At 41.8% G+C, this 23,558-nt stretch overlaps 1 protein-coding gene across 2 annotated transcripts in view; it reads left to right on the forward strand.

Annotated features, from left to right (window-relative positions):
- Sb (Stubble) overlaps positions 1 to 23,558 on the forward strand; it is a 346,527-nt gene that overhangs the window by 155,988 nt on the left and 166,981 nt on the right. For both annotated transcript variants that reach the window (XM_067148445.2, XM_067148447.2), the window contains exon 2: positions 6,275 to 6,367. In XM_067148445.2, coding sequence (XP_067004546.2) covers positions 6,283 to 6,367 — 85 coding nt within the window. In that variant the 5' untranslated portion in view covers positions 6,275 to 6,282. The remainder of the gene's footprint in view (positions 1 to 6,274; positions 6,368 to 23,558) is intronic.

Consider the following 23,558-nt stretch of genomic DNA (forward strand, 5'->3'; position numbering starts at 1 on the left):
ACTGAGCATGCACTTTGTAAAAAAAATTATTTAAACCTCTGCACGAAGGGTTGACGTCAGAAAGAGAATCTAGCAGTAAGACTGATACAAGTCCAAATGCACGGTACAAATCGCACTCACGACCTTGTCAGCATGTGGGAAAAGCTACAGAAGAAGAAGAAGAAGGTGTTCATGTTAGTTTCGTAATATAAATTAATTTTGGTAAAGATCGTTGTATATAAAGTAATCAGGAACACTCAGTGAGTGTGTGCGTGCTCAGATTTTCCACATTTAATTCTGGGAAAGCATAAAAAGCCAGTCGCGTGGTTAAATACCTTTTAATAATTCTCAATTTCGTCACCCTAGATATATAATTCAATCACTTCATATGGCCCACATAAATGACGGACGTAATCTGGCCAATCTGGAGTGCGCCATATCTCAATATCTATAATGAACTGCCAAGAGCACCGACAGACCTAATTAAGTTTGATCCTGATGTAACATCTTGACAAACTTGACCTTATTGGATAATAGGAAGGCAACACAATGAGTCAGCAAGTTAGAGCAATTCTTGATGTAATATTTACCTTAAGATGGGATCGGGACAAAAAGTAAAAATGTAAAAATGTTCGCTAGTAACTAGAGTTGAGCCAAGAAATGTAGATATTCATACAGTTCGCGTAAACTGCTGTCACGGTGTATCCCAGAGAGCTTAAGAGGCGATATAGTGAGAAAGAGAGACTGGGGAAGAAGGATAGAGGGTTGAGTACCACTAAAATTTATAACCACATAAGTCTGAAAAAGAACATATTAGTTTCATCTGAATGTAGTCCGGCTCCATGGCTAAATGGTTAGCGTGCTGGCCTTTGGTCCAAGGGGTCCCGGGTTCGATTCCCGGTCGGGTCGAGAATTATAAATTTCACTAGTCAACTCCTATGGCTCGGAGGCTGGGTATTTGTGAAGTCTTCAGCATTAGCTTTCATATGTGATAAAGCCCCATCCCCACAGACGCTCAGATCGTCTATACGGCGTCAACTCGAAGGACCGGCTCCAGGCTTCTCTGGAGGCCACACGCCATTATTATTATTATTATTATTATTATTATTATTATTATTATTATTATTATTATTATTATTATTATTATCTCAATGTAGTTGGCAATGACTGCAAATTATGTGCAAATTTGTTGTGTTATTAATGATTATCATGTTATATTTATTTAAACAAATTCGTAATGAAGAAATATGTGTCAGTGACTGCGACTCTACAGAAGATGTCAAGGAACAGCCCCACCAAATATACAATCGGTAAAAAAAATGCTCATGGTATAATTTCCTTGCTGGTACGCTTTTCTCAGAAACAATTGAATCTATAGATAAAATGTTTGTGGTGGGTATTCACAGAGTTTTTACCTAGATGAGAGATGATTTATATTTTCGCAATAATAACTGATAAAATATGAAATGCGAGGAACATGCAATACCACGCGCTCATTCCTTTTTGATTTACTGTACGTTATTGGGATCACCATCAAACTAACAAAAAATGTTAAATATTAAAATAATGTTAGGTTTACTTTTCAAAGTTAAAGCAATACAGCGTGAAGTAGCAACTGTTTTCGTAAATTTCCGTAGCAGTATACACACATGGTTAGGTTGTGTTTATGTTGAGTCTCAAGCCTCCGACACAGAGTGATAAATAATACGTATTTATAACGGACATCTTCAAGTAGATGTTTCCGTGACTCTCTGCCTCATGGCAAACAAATTGCTCAATAGAAGGAAGTCTTGCGGCACTTGTCCATCTCTTGTCGGGTCAGAGTTAAGTGGGTGTCATATATATATTATTACATAATTAACTATTATGTCGATGGGTATTATAATTTCGGGGTACTTTTGACTGGTAAATACAAGTCTGCAGGGATAAAATAATGAGCGAAAAAATTAAGCGATAACTTGGAAACTGCTTGTTCGTCTTCTCTGTACGGGTGTAATACTGTATGTATTATCTGCTTCATACATAAAAGTTGCAAGATTGATCGTTAATAGTCTCAGCAAGAGAGACTGTGGCGGAGACTGACTTGCTGGAGATTTCGGGAGTTTAATCTACATGAGTGAAAAATCATTATCTGTTTGTTTTACTTTTTTCAGACGCTGGTTATAAGGAGTATAGCATTGCGGTCAACACAATAGCTCCGTAATGTAAAGTGCACAGGCTCGAGTCACCATCGAACCTTCCTTCCTTTATATTTTTCTCTTTCTTTCACTTCTCTGAATTCCCTTAAAACATCATCATTCATAGTTAACCTTCTTTCAAGATTGTCTATTAGGTGAATACTATTTGCTATTTGTTTAACGTCGCAGCTACACAGATAGGTATTATAGCGACGATGGGACGGGAAAGACCTAGGAATGGGAAGGAAGCGACTGTGGCCCCAGCATTTGCGTGGTGTGAAAATGGGAAACCACGGGAAACCATCTTTAGGGGAGTACTATTTGCATGTGCTAACCATAGAAAGTGATTCTATGGTTAAAACATTGCAGTAAAATAATTTCTTTTCTTTCCTGAACTGTTTACCCTCCAGGGTGGGTTTTCCATCGGACTCAGCGAGGGATCCCATTCAATTTCAAAATTCAAATTTCGTGACAGAGCCGGGAATCACATAAACCGCCACTGCACAGAAGTGGACGTGAAATAAATGATTTGTGGTAATAGCTGAGAGAATCTGGAGGTGAAGTTGTACTTTTTGACTATTTAGTGCATAACTAAAAATATAAGTAATGATAAAAACAGTAAAAAAATCAAATAAACAGGTATTTCATTTGGTCAAATCATGGTCTAGCTGCAACTTGTTCAGAGAACAGAGCTTTTAGCACGAAAATATGCTGTTTTAATTTTCCACAGAGTAACAGAGTTACGTCCTGTTGATTGTGCACTCTGTGGTCAAATGTATAATTAAAGGCAACTGATGTTTACCCCAAAGAAGCTATAACGATGTCAGTGCTCTGTTGTGATGAATTTAACTGCACGTAGTTGTAATACATTTAAAATGATAAAATTGTAGTCATAGGTACAGTAGGCCTACCTGTGATTGGTTGAAATTATTGATATTCTTATAAAGCATAGATATGAAGAAAGACATCCAGTTTCTAACAGAGGAAACTAAATTAAATAAATACTGTTTTGGTGGAGACCCGAACGTGCGCACGCCGCATTACGGATCCAACTCTTTGCCCGTTATGGTACGGAAGCGCTTCTCTGGATGCTGGCTTACATGGCGGTTTATAACTGGTATTTGAGAATATCCGTCGGGCTCCTTGGCTGAATGGTCAGCGTACTGGTCGTCGGTTGAGAGGTCCCCGAGTTTGACTCTCGGCTGGGTCGGGGATTTTAACTCCGTAGGATTAATTCCTCTGGCTCGGCGACTGGATGTTTGTGTCGGTCACAATACACTTCTCTATACGTACAATACATCACACTACTTAATATCACAGAAACATGCAGTAGTGAACATATCCCTCCCTATATGATTGGCATCACGAAGGGCATCCGGCCGTAGAACTGGCCGAGAAAGCCCAACAAGAAGAAGAAGAAGATGATGATGATGTGAGAGAAATTCCAAATAGGTAGTGATTTTCTATCGATGAAAACTTAACCTTGCGAAAGCATTATAAATTCCCCTAGACACTTGAAACAATGAACAACCTCTGTTTCTGAGCTCAAGTTGGCGGGTTCGATTCCGACTCAGTCCGGTCGTATTTGAAAGTGGTCAGCTACGCTAGCCTTGTGTCGGTAGATTTACCGGTACGTAAAACACAACTCGTGTGGGTCATAATTCCAACGACCCGCCATTTCCAAAAACAGTAAAATAATAAGTCAGACGTAAACCCATTATTATTATTATTATTATTATTATTATTATTATTATTATTATTATTATTATTATTATTATTATTTTAATCTCGGACTCAATTATCAGGTGTCGCCAATAAGGGCTCTTTCTCATGTTTAGGCCTATAGCTGAAATCACTCAGTAGGCCTCTAATTTCCAGTGGTTTAACGTCATACTAATTCATACAAGTTTGCTGCGATGCTAAGACTAGAAAGGCCAGAATTGGAATGGTAGCGGCCGTGATCATTATTAAAGTATGATGGCATATGGCCTCTGGACTGCCTGCTGCAGGTCATTCTAACTGACTCCTATAGACAACCTGCGCGTCTTTGAGAATGGGGTTCTTCTTCTTCTGTTTACCCTCGGACTCAGCGAGGGATTCCACCTCTACCGCCTCAAGGGCAGTGTTCTGGAGCATCAGACTCTGGGTCGGGATAAAACTGGGGAGGAGGACCCGTACTTCGCTCAGGCGGCCTCACCTGCTATGGTGAACAGGGGCCTTGTGGGCGGATGGGAAGATTGGAAGGTATAGACAAGGAAGAGGGAAGGAAGCGGCCGTGGCCGTAAATTAGGTACCATCCCGGCATTTGCTTGGAGGAGAAGTGGAAAACCACTTCCAGGATGGCTGAGGTTGGAATCGAACCCAGCTCTACTCAGTTGACCTCCCGAGGCTGAGTGGACCCCGTTCCAGCCCTCGTACCACTTTTCAAATTTCGTGGCGGAGCCGGGAATCGAACCCGGGCCTCCGGGGGTGGCAGCTAATCACCCTAACCACTACACCACGGAGGCGGACGAATGGGGTTCTACCAATCGTAAATTCCAATGATGAAGAGAGCGCGCGCAGCCTACCATCAAGCCAGAGGAAATAACCAAATAAGGTTAAAATCCCAGACCCAGCCAGGAATCGAACCTGGAAACGCTCGAGCCAAAGACAGGCACGCTAACCAATCAGCGATGGAGCCGGGACTAACTCGTCGCTGTTCGGGCAAAAGGTCAAATCTCACAATGCTCTTCGTATCCATTATTTTCCCTAAAACTGGTCATGCATCCTAGCCACATATGGATATGCAGCCCATCAGAACAATTTTCGTTGTGTTCATTTTCCTATGCGTACGCTTAAAGGAAAATGAACCTTACCGTACCGCACTCTAGAAATGTATGTTTGCACGACTTATTTACGCACTCTTACAGTACAATACACTTAAGGTTCAACGGCAGTGTCCTGAAGCTTCTGCTATGCTGAACAGGGGCCTTGCGGGGGGATAGGAAGATTGGAAGGGGTAGACAAGGAAGAAGGAAGGAAGCGGCCGAGCCGTAAGTTAGGTAACATCCCGGCATTTGCCTGGAGGAGAAGTGGGAAACCACGGAAAACCACTTCCAGGGCACCAATTTATTGTTTTGAACAATATACATATAAAATACTGTATGTACAGTAATTCTAAAGGGACTGTTTGGGCGAGGCGGTAAAGGCGTGCTTAGTTCGCCCGGAAGGACGTGGGTTCGAATCCCCGTCAGGATGTCGTAAAATTTAAGGAACGAGATTTCCACTTCCGGAGGTGCATATGGCCCTGAGGTTCACTTTTCCTACACCAAAAATTAGTACCAGGTTAATTTCTGGGGGCAAAGGCGGCCGGGCGTAGAGCTAACCACTCTACCCCATCACGTGCCGAGGTCAACAATGGTGGAAGCCTTTACCTTCCACTCCTCCAAGAGCCTTCATGGCCTGTACGGAGGTGACTTTGCTTTCTTACAGTAATTCTAAGGCACGTATGGGCCTACATAAATGTTTATATATAAATATATATACAAAATCGAATTTGACCCACAGGCTTGACCTGAACACGTATGGAACTCTTAACTTGAGATGGCCTATGTAATGACTCAAAAGATAAACTGCCTTACAGTGAGAATGGTACTAACCTTCACCAGATTTGTAATCCAATGAAATAATGTGATTTGATTTCACTTCACTTTATGAGAACAACCGGTTTTTAATCCTGTAAGACAGAGTTAATTTCAGATATTTAGGATGCATGTTCTCCCAGGGTGATAGTATACGAAGCGAAATTGAATCAAGGTGCAGCAAAACTAGTACAGTGAGCCCGCAGATGTGGCATGTAAAAGTACTCCGGCGACACATTTTGTTTTACCAGACAAGTGGAATAAAACCTCATCTGTGGATCACCAAAACTGACATGTCGGCAGGCTAAACAGCATAAAATCAAAATAACTTCTCACGATAGTTGAGACAATACTATATTTATTATTATTATCTGCTTTAGTAGGATGAGCCTACCATTCATTGATAGTCAAGCCGGATTATTTTCAGCTTACAAAGAGTATTTTATGATGTAATTCCTAATTTCATTGCATTACTAACATGATATTGTTCTATTCCAGGAACAAGGATGCTCTGGGTCCCGGTGCTGGGCGCCATCTTGCTGTGGGTGACGCCCCCGGTCGCCGCGCTGAGGACCCTACAGAGAGGACACAGTGAGTACCTCACGAGAAATACTTGTAGAACATATTTTGACTTTCTTTTTGTCTCTATATTATTATTTCCTCCCTCAAAGAACCGGGATCGGTAAGGTATCCGGTGAGTGGGAAGTCCGATGTAATTATTCTGATGTTGATTTTTTTTGCTACTGGTTTAACGTCGCACTAACATATTGAAGGTCTTCGGTGAAGCAAAGATGGCAAAGAGCTAGGATTGGGAAGGTAGCTTAATTAAGGAAAAACCGAGCTCGATAGCTGCAGTCGCTTAAGTGCGGCCAGTATCCAGTATTCGGGAGATAGTGGGTTCGAACCCCACTGTCGGCAGCCCTGAAGATGGTTTTCCGTGGTTTCCCATTTTCACACCAGGCAAATGCTGGGGCTGTACCTTAATTAAGGCCACGGCCGCTTCCCTCCTATTCCTAGGCCCTTCCTATCCCATCCTCGCCGTAAGACCTATCTGTGTCGGTGCGACGTAAAACAAATAGCAAAAAAAAATTAAGGAAAAGCCCCAGTAATTCACTTTGTGTGTGAAAATGGGAAACCACAGAAAACTGTCTTCAGAGTTGCCGATTCATACTCACCATCCCGCAAATGCAAAATCACAGCTACCTGACACTAACCGTATGGATTTGGTATCTGTATTTTCATTATTTTTAAGTTTCTTGTTTAGTTTAATACTTTAATATTAAAAAAATGTAGTTACTGTTTTCATAAATCTGCATTGTATTATAAGAAGACGCTGCATAAAGGGGCTTTTCAGTCTCAGTGGCATGTAAATCATGATCAATAAATTCAAATTCAAATTCAACTAACTCGGTGATAATTGTTGTTTTAAGGGGTCAAAAAAACCGAATTCTTTTAACAGAAAGTTCCTCAGTTATAGTCGTGAGAACGAAGAAACCTATTCCAGATCTGATATGAGGGAACTGAACAGACAACAGCTGTCTTTAGTCTTATTTCTTGAAATTCCTGCATGTGCAAACGGATCCGATATAATGGGACTTCACAATAATATAGCAAAGTGGCATTTAACTTGTACCAAATAGTTGAATTTTGGAAAATATGGAAGTACATTATTTATTTATTTTATTTATTTAGTTATTTAACTTATTTTATTTCAATATTTTCGATTTATTGTTCAACAGGAATTTCTGCCCACTTACAAAACATTTCTTATTTTCAATGTTATGAATAAGTTACCACAAAAATTGAAATATGAAAACTAATACTAGACTTAATGAACTACGGACAGAGGTAAGTGTGTGTTTAAAGTTAATATTTTAATGTCTCCGAAACTACACATTTTATAATGGCTTTTATCTTTTAAAATTTGTTTGTGTTTCTCATTAGAAAGCCTAAACCCCCCACAAGCCATATTTATATGTATGTTGAACATGAGTTTTCTTTACTTCAACTCGCTCTAGGCTGATACTCTTCATTTTTAATAATGAATTTGTGGTTGTCTTTTCCTAGTAAATCTCACAGATTCGCATTTCTTAACAAAACTGAAAGGAATTGTGCTTTCCGCATTCAACCAGTGCTGTGAGGTATTCTTATAATTTTTCATTATTCTGTTTTGAAGACAACTGCCAATAAATTTTCATGTCGTCGACATAAAACTGGAATTTATAATTCTTCAATACAAAACTAATATCAAACAACAGTGGATCTAATTTTGAAACTTAGTTTATGCCTGAAGTTACGTTTGGCACTTTATTAATTGAGAAATATATGCTGTTTAAAAATGTGTTCATATGTTGATTTGTGTATGACCTAATAAATAAAAAGAAAGTTATATTATTTCTGTTACTTTCAAATGGTGCATGCAGATTTATTTGGTGAAGTAATTCTTTATTTTTGAAAAGTCTATGTAGGTATGTCAGACTCGTTAATATTCTACTAGTATGCAACTTGAAATCTAACAAATTGAAATCTATTCCTGAAGTAGTAGTTAAAGAATTCAACCAGGTAAAATTCGGTGATTATTGAGATTGGACCTGGATGTAAAGGTTACGTTTCTTAAGGGTCACTGGTAAACTTGATTACAAACTATGTTAAAGGGTCGCCTGGAGACATAGGTACTTGTTCGGTTAGACTTCGTCATTGCAAGTACAACATTGACACCTAGAACTGGTTCAAGACGTGACAGCACGCACATCAGACAACCAGGAAGAACTGGCAATCAGATCGTGATCGCAACTCAGCTTTGCGTCACATTTCATGAGCAGAGTTGAAAAAAATGTCTTCATAATCATTATGTTTCTGTATATCGCCTTGAAGCAAGGTGAACAGATTTAGAAATTATCGACTGATTTTTTTGTAAATACAAGTCTGAAAGGTATCAGCGTCTCAGTCTAAGGGGTAGTGTTTCTACTTCACTCCGTGGGCTCGATTCTTGACTCCGAGGATTTTAATTTCAGACTGAGGGCTCGTAATTCCAAATGAGAAGCTATTCGAAAAAGAGATAGACCTACCGAGTAGGTGACTGCGCGGTTTGGGTCACGTAGCTACCAGATTGCATTCAGGTGATAGTAGGTTCGAACTCCACTGTCATCAGCCCTGAATATGGTTTTCCGTGGTTTCCCATTTTCAAACGAGGCAAATTCTTGGGCTGTACCTTAATTAAGGCCAGGGTCGCTTCCTTCCCACTCCTAGCCCTTTCCTATTCCATCGCCGCCAAAGACCTATCTGTGTCGGTGCGATGTAAAGCGAAATTTGTAAAAAAATAATAAAAAGGTAGCGGACCTGATCAAGAAAGCCTAGCAATACGGGTATGTCGGAAATCGATGACCTGACCGTGTGACACACTCCATTATCTGGGAACACCCAATAGTGAATGCATCCGTCCACATAGCTTTGGTGTCGGCGAGAGTACCGTAAAACTTGGCTAAATCCACAAATAATTTGGAGGAAGCCAGGAATAAGAAGGCGAGTTTCGTTCAATGTAATTTTCCTACGCTCTGGATAATGAACACATCTATACCCGGATTTGATATAAATATTTACGGGAAGAGATTTTAGCTAACTCGGTCGGGAGCGAAGTCTGTCTTGTAATCTTGTGAGCAACGTGCAGACATTTCTTCCTTTAGCAGTATAGGTTCAATCTTCTCGCAGACCTTTTGAAGTAACGCCACTGAACTCACTATGTACAAATTCCTACATCACTCTTTAACTGACACCTAACAGATAAACCGAGACTTTTAGTAGAGTGATTTGTTTACGTTAGCCCTGCCTCTTATTAGCAACATGAGACTGGCTGTCTAGTCCTGACATCAAGGTGTCATTAGAAAAGACAATTTTCAGTATTGCCTTGCTAGAGTTACAAAAGGTTGACTTTCCGTCGGTCAGCATGTGTAAAACATCAAATTACTTGGGATGAAGGCAGGCTGAGTGTTTTACATGGGTTGGGCTGAGTGGCTCAGACGGTTAAGGCTCTGGTTTTCTGAGCCGAAATTGGCAGGCTGGGTCCTGGCTCAGTCCAGTGGTATTTAAAGGTGCTCAACTACATAATCCCCGTATTAGTAGATTTACTGGCATGTAAAAGAACTCCTCCGGGACAAAATTACGGCATCTCAGCATCTCCGAAAACCGCAAAAGTAATTACTGGGACGTACAACGAGTAACATTATTATTATTATTATTATTATTATTATTATTATTATTATTATTATTATTATTACCTGTTTTACTCGTTCGATACAAACTTAAAGGAAATAACATTTCTACCTAGCGAGTTGGTTGAGTGGTTCGGGCTGCGTAGCAGTAAGCTTACTTTCGGGAGATGAAATATCGTATGGCCTTTAGTGCCGGGATATCCCAGGACGGGTTCGGCTCGCCAGGTGCAGGTCTTTCTATTTGACTCCTTTCGGGAGATGATGGGTTCGAACTCCACCATCAGCAGTTCTGCAGCTGGGGTTTGCTATTTTCACACCAGCCAAATGCTGGTGCAGTACCTTAATTAAGGTCACCTCCGCGTCCTCCCCAGTCCTAGCACTTTACTTTCTATCGTCGCCGCAAGCCTAGATCTGTGTTAGTGTGACGCTAAACCACTAGCAAGAAATGAATAAAATAAAGGTTCTATTAATTTTCTCATCCGGATTGGAATTTTTAAATATATGGGGCAGTTAAATGAAAACAGGTTGCCCGCCGAAAGAATTAGTTGAGTACCGCAAAAGTAACGATCATAAGTGTTGAGATGTTTATTCAAATGGGTGTTGAGGCGGTCAATTCCTTTCTTGAAGAAACTGGCGGGCTGTCGACGGAATCACATCTGTATCCTGTCACACACGTCGCCGGCCGATGGACATCGACGTCCACGAATGTCTTTCTTCAGCTCGAACATAGAGTCAAAATCAATGCACAACGCTATGAAGACACGTTGCAGAAACCGAGATGCGCCATAAAGTCAAAACGCTGGGCATGCTATCGAACGGCATTATCAATCCTTCATGACAACTCCCCCTCCCCGACACTGCCAACTCTGTGAGAAATATGCAGCAGAGATCTGGATGGGAATCTCTCAAAAACCTTCCTACAGTCGAGATCTCTCTTCATACAATTTTCAGATCTCTGGAGAGCAGAAGAAAGACATCACCCAGTGTGATGAATGTCTTAGGCTACTTTCACTCGTACCACTTTGCAACTACAAATCGGTGGTTCTTGTGTGGTATAGTTGTGGCTACAATCAACCACTCTTAACTACAATTAAGTGGTTCTTTGTGGTTATTTGAAGTTCATATAGACCACGAACTTTCCAACTACTCGTCATCCGTTTTCGAAGAAGAAGCGTTGCTGTGGTTTCTGGTACGTCAACGAAGACGGTATCATCTAAATGGATTTATCCTATTATAGAAAACAGGAGCTTTTGCCTTTTCTATTCGGTTGCTATAACGAGCAGTTGTATAATCCCAAATGTTTGGTAAGTTGCGTCCCTCCTCAATAAACAATTCCGTACCAAAGGTATCACTTTAAGAGCTTGAGACCGCCCACAGCCAAACACTGTTGTGTAGTTGCAAAGTGGTACATGTGAAGGCAGCCTCACAGTTCTGCTGATTACTTCTGAGTTTCGAAATGTTCTACTATACTTTTTTTGGCAGGTGATCTATTTTCAATTATCTGTCCCTTACTGTAGGCTACATTATGCACAAGTTATCGATGTTACGAACATTATAGTAGCCTATCCTTTATCAAGGTTACTAGTGTACTCCTACCCAATCGAAGGTAATCAGTCTCCTCCAGCAAATTTCAGAAGAGCACTGCTCGAGATTCAGTGTGTGTGTGCGATGCTCATTGTGAGGCGAAGTTCTGCTCTCAGAGGATTGGATAGTACCGTTTAAGGGAAGCATTGTTAGATGGTTCCAATAAAAGCTGGTAAAGAGATCCTTTCACTCAGACGCGAAAATCAAACTGCTGTGGAATACAGGATGTTTCCAAACATGTGGGAAGTAATCGAAGTTGGATATTTAGTCCATCGCAAAACAACGCAACATGTCCTTATGAACAATTGAACATATTCCCACGGTCGATCGTTTGCGAGCAACATACTTTCCAACTTTCTACTGGAAATATTGTTAATAGCCTTACCTGTCACACCCCATGTCTAGTAGTTGTCTCCATGTTAGTGCAATAGCAGGGATACTGCATTCTAATACAAGAGGTCTTCAAAATATTCACCACCAGGCGAGTTGGCCGTGCGGTTAGGGTCGCGCAGCTATGAGTTTGCATATGGGAGATAGTGGGTTCGAACCCCACTGTCGGCAACCCTGAAGATGGTTTTTCGTGTTTTCCCATTTTCACATCAAGCAAATACTGGGGCTGTACTTTAATTAAGGCAACGGCCGCTTCCTTCCCACTCCTAAGCTTTTCCTATCCCATCGTCGCGATAAGACCTATCTGTGTCGGTGCGACGTAAAGCAACTAGCAAAAAAAAAAAAAAAAAAAAAAAAAAAGACAACATCTATCATGTTCGATAATGGAAGCAAAGGGAGACCAAAGTGATGATGGACAGCCTCGGTGTTTAATGATTTAAAGATAAGAGGTGTAAAACTAAACGGAGCAACAGAACAAGAGGTTTATTGCAGTGAATAGTTAATTCGCCGAAGACTGCAGACTGAACACTGAAAGACCTAACAGTCTATACTGAATATATATTACTATTCTAATAATAATAATAATAATAATAATAATAAGCATCATCATCATCATCATCATCATAGGAGGAGGAGTTGGCTGTCTGTGTGTCAGTTTGACATTTTGTTTTACGCTTCCCAATGGCAGAAAAACCTGAACTCATTTGGACGTCCTTTGGCTGAATTGTAATTTACGTTATCGGGTAAATACCGAATTTATCACAATAAATTTTTACATGCCGCATCGTATGACAGGAAGCGCTGAATGGACTTCTTCACACCTTCTAAAATCCAACTTTTTTTTAGGATCCAGAAATCGACACTCCACCACTAATCAGCAAAGGAAGCTAAAGAGAAACTGCGAAACAAAATAGATCTAAGTATTAACAACAAAGCACCGTTGTAGTTGTAAAAAGGAAAGACCGTTATGGAGGAGAGGGTGTCGCGGTTGGTAAAGCGTAATGCATAAGTAAGTACACTCTGTACTCTCTAGATTTTACTACCTGTGCAGTACGTTAATAACAATGGTTTATCATTGCATCTCAAGGTATAAAATTGAAACCACATGAACTCGTTTCAGAGACAAAGGTTTACTATTCGGTTTATGACCATTTAATTCAGGAAGAGGAAGTTAGATTCCTTCCGCGATCAAGGTTATTTAAATGATACATTTACCCTTGGGAGGGACTGCATGCTGTAGTGATCACAGAGTGACTTTATCAGCACTATTTTAGGTCACGTGCTTTCTCCATGTACTAGATAGTTCCGAAAAATAATTACCGATTTTGAAGAATAAGGAAGAAGAGAAACCTGGTAACATTTCATTTGATGTACGTATTTATTTATGTATCATTTCTGGTAGGAAAATGATTCAAAATTAGAGAGAAAATAATCAAAAATAATTCTCAACATTCAATTCGATTCTTAAACGTCCACCAGCTCAAACTCCAGTTCAATTTCCAGGTCATGCTCACAGCATAGTTGATTCAGAAGACAATGTGAAAGCGTTAAATGATCTTAGTTGTTCTTCTTTGACACCTGATTCTTCTTTGTAAAAATTCCTGTAACAGTATTAACTAAGAATGAAAATTCTGGTCTCTACCTCCTTTAATCTAAAACCCACAAATAATTTCCTCTTCATCGTCGCTATTTTATCGAAATGTCACCGACATATGAAATTTCGTATTACGTCCCACTTCACTTACTTTAAAGAATCAATAGTAAATTAAAGTTTAACAATGATTGAATTTTGAATTATTGGCGAAGGACATTAAGCACGCACGGGGAAAAATAGCTGAAAATTAGCACCGCACTAGGTATACATATCACATTAAACTGGCTCAAGGGACGAGCAAGAACATTATACATACACAGTCGTAACCATTACAATTGAAGCACGAGAAGGGCGTGACACATCAGAACAGAATAACCATTATACACAGAGACATCACTACTCTGGCGGCTCAGTACGAAGTACAGAAAACGAGGAAATCAGTACTCTGTGGCCTCACCGCGAGTGACATGACGCGACATTGAGAGAAAGAGACTGCGGTCGTTCGTTTGGGGTATCTACGCTCATGCTGCTTCGATGCTTGCCTAATCCGTTGTGGCTGCGGGTGCCCTGTGTTATTGACCATGGACTAAACGTTATCGATAGGTAAGAGATCCTGCGGTCAAACACTGGCCAAGGAAGCAATGTGACATGGTGATCATCCAGGAATCGTCGGACGATGTATGCCACGTTAGGCCGCGCATTGTCCTGTTTGTACAGTGTCTCCGGTTGGCCCTGAAGAAAGCGAAATATGACAGGCTGCAATACCTCAACGATGTAACGGTTGCTGGTCAGTGTACCAGCAATGTGGACGAGATATAAGCGGGACTGAAATCCGATGACATTCTATACTATAACTCCAGGTGCTCGGTCAGTATGACGGCGCGTGATGCAGGACTCGGCCAGCCGTGCGCCACATTGCCGCCAGACACGTAGTGACCATCGCGTAGCTACAAGCAACTTGTAGGAAGAGGCGTTGGCATGTCATTCCCACCCTGCAAGCCTGACGGCCCACGCATCATTGCAGCCATAGGTGCCTATGGTGAAAGTGACAGCTGCAGTGATTGGTGCCTGTACAAGATTCCGTGCTGCTGCAGATGGCGACGACAACGGACACCACTGATGCGGTACATGTCTGACATCTTGAACGAGGGCTTTGGTGTGGCTGTACGATCCGTAATCGTACGCACTAAATAAGAACCATTCTCCACACACAGCCAGGTAATATAAGCGTCCAGCGATTATGTAGGTACATATAAGTTGTCAAATACTCTCTATGAAAACACTTTTATTCAAAAATATATTTCTATGAACGAAGCAGTATCTCGTACTAAATTGCTGGCGTATTCCCCATTGAGCGTAATAGTAGTGAACTGGTGTATACTTTATTCCTCTGAGCTCCCGAAGTTTGACTTCCTTACAACAATTATAGATTGGACGAATTCTGATTCTTATTCCCGTTAACGAACTATGTCCTGAGTACACGCTGTATCTCCTCATCTTCATGCAGTAGTTTGCATTCCCGCTACATATTTTGTATTTGCCCTTTTTCACCCTGTGCAATTTATTTTATAAGCGAGCACTAAGATAGAACTGGGCTACCAAAGAGTTCATACCTGTGGCTTACCCTTAGAGAGACTCCGACAAGTTCTCTCAGAAACAGCTTAATCCACTACCGTCCTTCATACATAGAAGTGGGCCCTTGTAAATTTCATGCGCAGTCTACCGCGAAACATTAGGAATATGGGACCTATTTGGAGAACGGCCTGCAAGACTAGAAATAAATTCTTGTGTATACATCGTGACGATGGTCGCGAAATCCTAAGTTATTATGTGAGTTCGGAGACTGTTTTAAAAAAGGAAGCTAATAGGATGAAAACACTCGTACGAATTGTGACCACATTTAAAAACATCTCCCGGGATGTGACAGTAGGACACTGGCTTTTTGGACCCAAGGTCGTAGGTTCGGTCCCGGATCAGTCCGGTGGTACGGTATTTGAAAGTGGTCAAGAAACTGGCAGCCCCTTGTCGATATATAGTTTAAAAAGACGTGGTACGTAAACGCTCTTTTGACTTCGGCTATCCGAGATGATTTTTTCCCATCCTGACAACTTGCAGATATTGAAATGTCATGTGATCACTGATCAACGTAACTTCTGTATTGCTGTATTGTTTGGATTTCGTGACCGGCGTCAATAGATTTACTGGCATGTAAATTAACTCTTGCAGAACTCTCTTTAAATTGTAAAACGAAGAGCTTTATTAGTTTTTAGGGGGATGTTTTCCTTAAAGTCATCAGATCTATTGGAAAGAATAAGGACGAGACTATTTCCAGTCTTAACCAAATCTCATGCGACTATATTTGGTTAAATATATCATCATCATCATCATCATCATCATCATCGACATTCACTCTCTGACGTGTATGATCATGTCTTCCGAGTACATTAAGTTTACCGAGTATTGGTTTTTAGATGATAGAAGAAAACAATTCTAAAACCACATGCTCTGCCGCAATGCTGGTTCATCAAAACTGTCAAAGCGCCTTGTAAAATATTCCACATGAACTGCGGTGGAGTATGGATTATTAGAGCCTTGGCCTGCCAAGACGACTGCTGCCCAACCAAAACGACCTTCAGTTACTGGATTGCCACGTGGTCAGCGTAATGACACCCTCAGATTATTGCTTCGCTTTCGTGACCGGGAGTACTGCCTCTCATATCACACAACTCCTAAGTTGGTCTCTCGAGACTGAGTGAAGCACGTTCCACCCCTCAGCCCAGATTTAAAATCCTTGGACTGGCAGGGAATCGAACCCGGGAACTACAATCAAAAGATATGAACACCGCTACTACTAAGCATCAGTTGTTGAGTACCTTCTGAATGACAATACATGGAAGATTATTGCGCATTTCCCATGGAAGGAGCAAGGAGATATATAAACCAAACCAAACCAAACCAAACCAAACCCCATGGCACTACAGCCCTTAAAGTGCCTACTGAGCGACCGCTGCTCAGCCCGAAGGCCTGCAGATTACGAGGTGTCATCTGGTCAACACGACGAGTTCTCTCTGCCGTTATTCTTGGCTTTCTAGACCGGGGCCGCTATCTCACCATCAGATAGCTCCTCAATTCTAATCACGTAGGCTGAGTGGACCTCGAACCAGCCCTCAGGTCCAGGTAAAAATCCCTGACCTGGCCGGGAATCGAACCCGGGGCCTCCGGGTAAGAGGCGGGCACTCTACCCCTACACCACGGGGCCGGCAAGGAGATATATAGCCTCCGCAAAAATAATTCTCATATTCATTCATTTCGGTTCACTCACCGATGTTTGAACTTAAGCTGTGGTGGTGAAAGACCTCGGCCTGAGCCAAAGAGTCGCTAGTTCTCCTAGCGGGTTCGCAATAAAATACTTCTCCTATTAGTAATGGTGAGATGCTAATCATATAAATTGCTCACAAGATGACTTCATGTGTAACCTCTTGGTCACGGTGAGGTCCTCCACCCTCGTCCTCGTGATGTCAGCAGAACACAACATCGAGTATGTGTGCGTATTTTCCTATCCCTAGACAACAACTTCGCTATTGAATAGTTAAGAATATACAGTACTGTAGAAAACATGTTCCTCCACTGTCTCTAAATGATGAATGTCATGTAGAAAATTTGCTCTGGGTTTGTTGCTAACAATGCTGGACTATTTTAATGGCTGAAAAGACAGAGGGACCGTAAACCCCATGTATTATTTCTTTATAATAAGTTTTGCTGTGGTCTATACTGCTGTGTATGCGTAATTGACGTTAATTTGGATCTCATTTGGGATAAGAATCTCAGAAATAAGCTACGTCGGTGGATCAATGGCAGATGTTTAATTCTATGTACAAGGAGGCCGTTGTCCAAAAAGATTATGGTCTCCCGGTGTTTCACATGTTTCACAAAAGGCTGCATTCAGGACGATCAACTAACTCTGGAGAAATCATGATGAATCACTATGCTTTTAAAATACGATTTGTTGGCGGACAAGGGACTATTTCCATGGACATGATGGAATCACGTTTCAATGTGACATAGTGTGACAGACCAGTGATTCGATAAAATTAGGGAGGAGTAATAGAGTTCGAATTTAATTTTACAGGCCAGGGATTTAACATATACTGTATCTCCAATGAAAGACAATAAACACACACTATCTAAACGGTGATACATGGCCTTGACATTAAGAACATAAAAGCAATAATCATGAGTAACAAACCGAGGCTTGCAATGGTTATTCAGCAATGTCCTTCTCATTTGGGTCACTCATGCCTGCCACGACAAAAGGAAAATCACCCCTACCAACTTGTCTGTCTGTCTGTCTGTCTGTCTGTCTGTCTGTCTGTCTGTCTGTCTCTCTGTTAGGTCATCAGCCCACGGGCTGGTTGGATCCTCAAATAGCACCACCAAAGGTTATGCGGTTATAAGGAAACCCACAAAACCAATGGCAGCACCAAAATGAGGCGTACTAGGCAAGATGAGGAGTGAAGTAGTTTGCCATTGCTTTCCTCACTGGGTCAGAAAGTACTATTGCAGCACGACTGACCCTGTGAGCAGCACCTTTCATAACACTCAGATGCACTACTCATGCTCTGAATGTCATTACTCAGCACTACCCATACCCCTGCAACTTCCATATTGTCACAGCCATGGATGTTGACTGGGACTTCGGTGGAAGCTACACTTTACTCTGGCCTGTGCCAAGAGATGGATACAAAAGTACTGTATCCATCAAGAAATGACAGCAGGCAGCCTACCAACTTATCTCTTGAAAATATTTCTGTAGTAAAACAATGCCGCCGGTTGAAGTTTGTTATGATGATGTTGCTTGTTGTTTAAAGGGGCCTAACATCGAGGTCATCGGCCCCTAATGGTGCGAAATGAAATGACAGCAAAAAATTCAAAATCATAAACTGACCAAAAGAAAAAAATCGTCATGAAGAAGGAATGGATGGACATGTAACAAAAAAAGCAAACAAAAGAATTAGTGGATTCAACTCAAAAAAGGATCATATATATTATTTATTACTCACCAAGGAACCACTCATAAAGCAGAATCCTGAATCGAGGATGCTTGATGACTAAAGGGGTGAAAAATCCACGTCTAAGGCCCCACAGAATGGTACATGTCGCGAGTAAAGTAGAACCATGCTATTTGTCATGTTGGCGGACTAATCAAAAGTAGCGAAGACTCACAGTGTTCCACACAAGATGATACTAATCACAAGTATTGTACTTCGTACAGGTAACGCAGACCTATGGTGTTTCTCACACAATGGCGCCACTCACAGCCAACGCAAACCGATGAGTTTCCTCACCTAGGTGTACTAGTCACGGGTGCCGGTCCCACGGGCCCCGTGGTGTTCCTCACATAATGGGTACTAATCACAGGCAACGCAGACCCACGGCGTCGCTCATATAGTGGTACAACACACAGGCTACGCCCAGACCCGCGGTGTTGCTCACATGGGTACGACGCACGGGTACTGGAAACCCACAGGGGAACCACTCTCTGCTTCTACTAATCACAAACCTATTGTGTACCAAATATAGTGGTACTACTCGTAAGTAAAGGCGACCCATGGTGTTCCCCGCGTGATGGTACTAATCAATAGTAGTTTCACGGTTCTAATACCAGCATCCCTTGGTCACCCCATGTAATCGCCTCTTACGACAGGCAGGGGATACCGCGGGTATATTCTACATGTGCGTCCCCCACCCGTAGGGGGTTGAAGTTTGTTAGATGCAATACTTCTGCACTTGACTAACACAGGAAAGAATACGCTGCAGCTTCCATCGAAGTCCCGGTCTCCTCCATGGCTGTGACAGTATGGAGGTATGGGTGGTGCTGAGTAATGACATGCTGTCACGACCAGTGCATCTGAATGTTACGAAAGATGTTCCTCATAGGACCAGTCGTCTTCCAATAGTCCAGTTGGGAAAGGGATAGCAACCTACCTCACTCCTCGTCTTGCCTAGTACGCTTCATTTTGGCTTTCTGCTGTTTCCTTATAACCGCATAACCTCCGGTGGAGTTACTTGACGATCCAATCAGCCTTTAGGCTGATGACCTAACAGACAATAAAACAGCGGGTAATTTCAAATATACGTAATACAATAGAAAATATCACGTAACCTTTTTTTTCTAATTCTGAATAAGCGTCTGATATTATCGTATAATACTAGAATTGATCTGCATAATCCAATGAATGGAAGCCACTTGGAGGGTCATTTTGAAAATATTGAAGATATTATACATTTGTATGACTGTAATATTCAAAGATAACTAAAAAGACGAGTTATGCGCTCCTCATTGTTGCAGGTATGACTCAGCTGCTTGGTTGATTAGCCGCGTACCCAGAGGACAAAAAAGGAACGAAGGTGGTTTGATAACACCATGAATACAATAACAACCACTCGGGCGGTCAGTGTCAATAACTACGACCGTTGTTGTGTTGCCTTCTTATTTCTCCAACAACAAATAAATAACGGCTGCCACACACGAATTTCCGCATGTATTATTGTTATGAATTAATGACAAGAGTATATACAGTCATTTCATTGGATAGGAAGAGTGAGTAATTTTAACGGCCTCAGTTTTAAATCAGAGTATATAATCTCCGACAAATATCTAGGTACCGTTGAAGTTCTTTTCCTTGTTTTCACAAGAGGTCCTTTTAAGCCATGTTGAAGAGCTCCCTCCCCCCACCCCCACAAACGAGTTAATGCCATAAAAATGAAAAAGGACATTGTAAATTCTTATGGTCCTTAGTGGACTCTGCAGACCTCTCAGAGGCTCGCCCTCATAACCCACTTCCATTTGGGAAGCACCGAAAGCAGAAGTGTGGTGAATTCATGCCAAATAAGTTAAATAATGTAAACTCGTAGAGGCATGTGTAGTTGTGCAGATACTATCTGGTGTTGAAGACGGCCGAACCAAGTAAGGACACGAAAAATGGTGGATGTTCTGTTAGTGATCGGTCTGACAAAGTAAGTGGCATAAACATTCGTCTTTAGAAAAACCGGTTAGAAAGTAGATGTGCAGGAGGCATTAAATAAGAATGAAGTGATCATTTACGATGTTTGTGCAGTTTTATGTAGAAGAAGGGAACGTAATCCTCGGCTTTAATCCTTGCCTGGTATTGGCGCATCTTCTCTCGGTATGGCTCTTTTGTTTCCTCTGACCAGGGGGTACTTTTCTTTTTCTAAGGTTTTCCCCGAAAACCATGGATGCTTCAGTATCTATTTCACAGCTTCTCTGCTTTGTAAATCTGTGAGCCCTATTTAATTTATGTCTCTCTCAGTCTCCATTAGCCAGGTGGTACGGACTCCCTTGTTTTGCCAGAATGTGAGCCAAGTAGTTGGTCAGTCTGTTCGGAGACAATCTTTCTATTCCTGACTCAGTCAGAGAGCCTCTCTAAGTGAGAGTAGACCTCTAAACTGTGACTTCTCAGGTATCCCACATCTTCCATCTCAAGGCCTAGGTTCTTTATAAGAATTCTTCTTTCTCTGACTTTTTCAATCTAACCTTTTCTATTCAGTGAGACACTCCATGGCATACAGGGTTTCCAGGTGGAAGGTTATTGTGTAGTGTTTCAATTTCAGACTGCGTTACAAGAAGTTTCACTCTGTTATTTTCAAAGTTTCCCTGTATTTCTCTTTGTCTTCATGTCAGCAAAATGTTCCTTCGTTGTTTTCTATGAGTCTGATAAGAATTTTGAGCGTATGTACAGTATGTAAGCATAACCATAATACTTTATGAAACGCAAAAGTTTAATTTTTGACCATTATTCTGATAAGTGCTGTAGTATTTTATAAAATGTATATTGACGTATTCCTATAGAAATAGTATTCTCCAAATGTAAAACTTCGATCAGAATTTCTACTTCACAAGTGCTGAAAACATATGGATAACTGTGTACGACAAAATGAATCCGTCGGAAACTTCCAACGCAGGTAAAGAGAGGACCCTCTGTTTTTATTCTTTCTTGGAAAATGAACGAAAATGGACTTGGTGAAAGTTCGCCAAATTTCCTAATGCACTTTTAACTATTATTATCATGTATTCTCAATACTCGTGGCTAAGTTAATTATGCTCCAGGCTTCTATCACTGCATATCACGTTACAATTCTTGTCTCCATTGAAATTTGTGCTGAGCAAAGAAAAGTTTGGAAGTGTTTTCGGTGACGTTGAATAGGAAAAAGACCGGGAAATAAGAGTCTGTGGTATTGATTAGGAGACAGCCTCGGTATTTGTTTGATGTGAGAATGGGAAATCACTGTAAATAATTCTAGGGCTGCTGACAGCGGGTTTCAATTCAAGCATCTTACAATAATTAAGGTTACAGTTACAAGGACTTTATAGCGTAGCCCAATTTCACTCTACAAGATAGAATCATGAACTTTGGTGCCAGGTACATCCAGTGCCGACCTTAAAATATTTCGAAAAAGGTCAGGAAGAGGATAATAGTATAAAAGAATATCTACTATAGGATATGGCCTCTGAAGAGGCCTAGTGCAGGTCTTTCGAGTTGATGACCTCTGCGTCTGTGAGGATGGGGCCCTACCTATGAAGAATTCTAATGCTGAAGATGACACTCACATCTAGGCCCCGACGGGTTGAAATTAACCAATGAAAGTGAAAATCCCCGACCCGGCCGAAAATCGAAACCAGGACTCTAGGGCAAAGGCCAGCTCGCTAACCATTTAGCCACAGAGCCGAACATAAATGAATAAATATCACTATTTATGAAAACTATTTCCTAAATTGAGAAGAAATTGAAATTTTTAAAATTTGGAATATTGTGAACTACACTACCTGACAAAAAAAGTTAAGCACCCGGAAGGAGTGGTTGAAAGTGAATGAAACTACATATGCTGAAATGTCATGGGCCTTTATTGAACTGATTACAATATGGGATGAAAGAGACAAGGGCGTTGGCAGTTACAGGTGGAACGTTTGCGCCAGGTTAGTAGGGTGTTGCACCCCCCCCCCCCCAACTCCCTCTCTGACCGCAATGGGTACCCTTATGCGGTTCGGAATGGTGTCAATGGTCCTCTCCGGAAAGGTCCTCTCCTGAAGCAAGTTCGTCCACAGTTGTTTCAGCTGTTCCTCCAGATTCCGCTGGTTGGTACTGGGCTGGGGTCCCCTTCCAATGTCATCCCACACGTGTTCAATGATGGAGAGGTCCGGTGATCATGCTGGCCACATGAGGACCTCAACATGCACTAGGCATGGCCATAGACACACGTGCTGTGAGTGGACGTGCATTAATTATCCTTTAGGAACACTGTCTCAGGGTTCTGTGCCCTAAGGGGTAGGACGTACGGACGCCAAATGTCTGTGACGTATCGCTGTGCCGTCAAAGTCTGCACTATTCCAGGCGATTTGGACGCATATCTTATGGCTGCCCACACCATGATGACCGGGAGTACGCCTGTGTGTCCTTCCACCATCTGGACAGCATCTGCCTTTTGCTCTTGACGCCGCCAAACTCTCACACGTTGGTCATTACAAGTTTTGGAGAAGCGGGGCGCATCACTGAACATGATGCGCTATGCCTCCCGGGCAAGGCACCACTCTATACGTAGGCGATGGTGTTCTGGTGTCAAGGCAACCGACGCATGGGGCGGTAGGGCCCCAATCCGGCGGCTGCGAGTCGTCGAGGCACTTCGCGGGAACTCGCAGGATGTTGTAGAGTCTCTAATACATGTTCGTGGATGGTGGTTGCCGAAGTTATGGAATCCCGCAATGCTTGGCGCACCATACGACGCTCCTCCCTCGGGGTGGTGTTTCTTGGTCGACCCGAACCTGCACGACGTGATTGGGTGCCTTCATGAACCCATTGAGTCCAACATCGGGCCACTGGACATCGGAATGGCCCTTATGCCTGGCAATTGCACGATGCGACCAACCAGCCTCATGCAGTTCCACAATGCGGCCTCTGTCAAATGTTGTCAGTTGGTGGATAGGCTACCT

The sequence above is a fragment of the Anabrus simplex genome, chromosome 5 (genome assembly GCF_040414725.1).
Source record: "Anabrus simplex isolate iqAnaSimp1 chromosome 5, ASM4041472v1, whole genome shotgun sequence".
In the NCBI taxonomy this organism is placed as follows: Eukaryota; Metazoa; Arthropoda; class Insecta; order Orthoptera; family Tettigoniidae; genus Anabrus; species Anabrus simplex.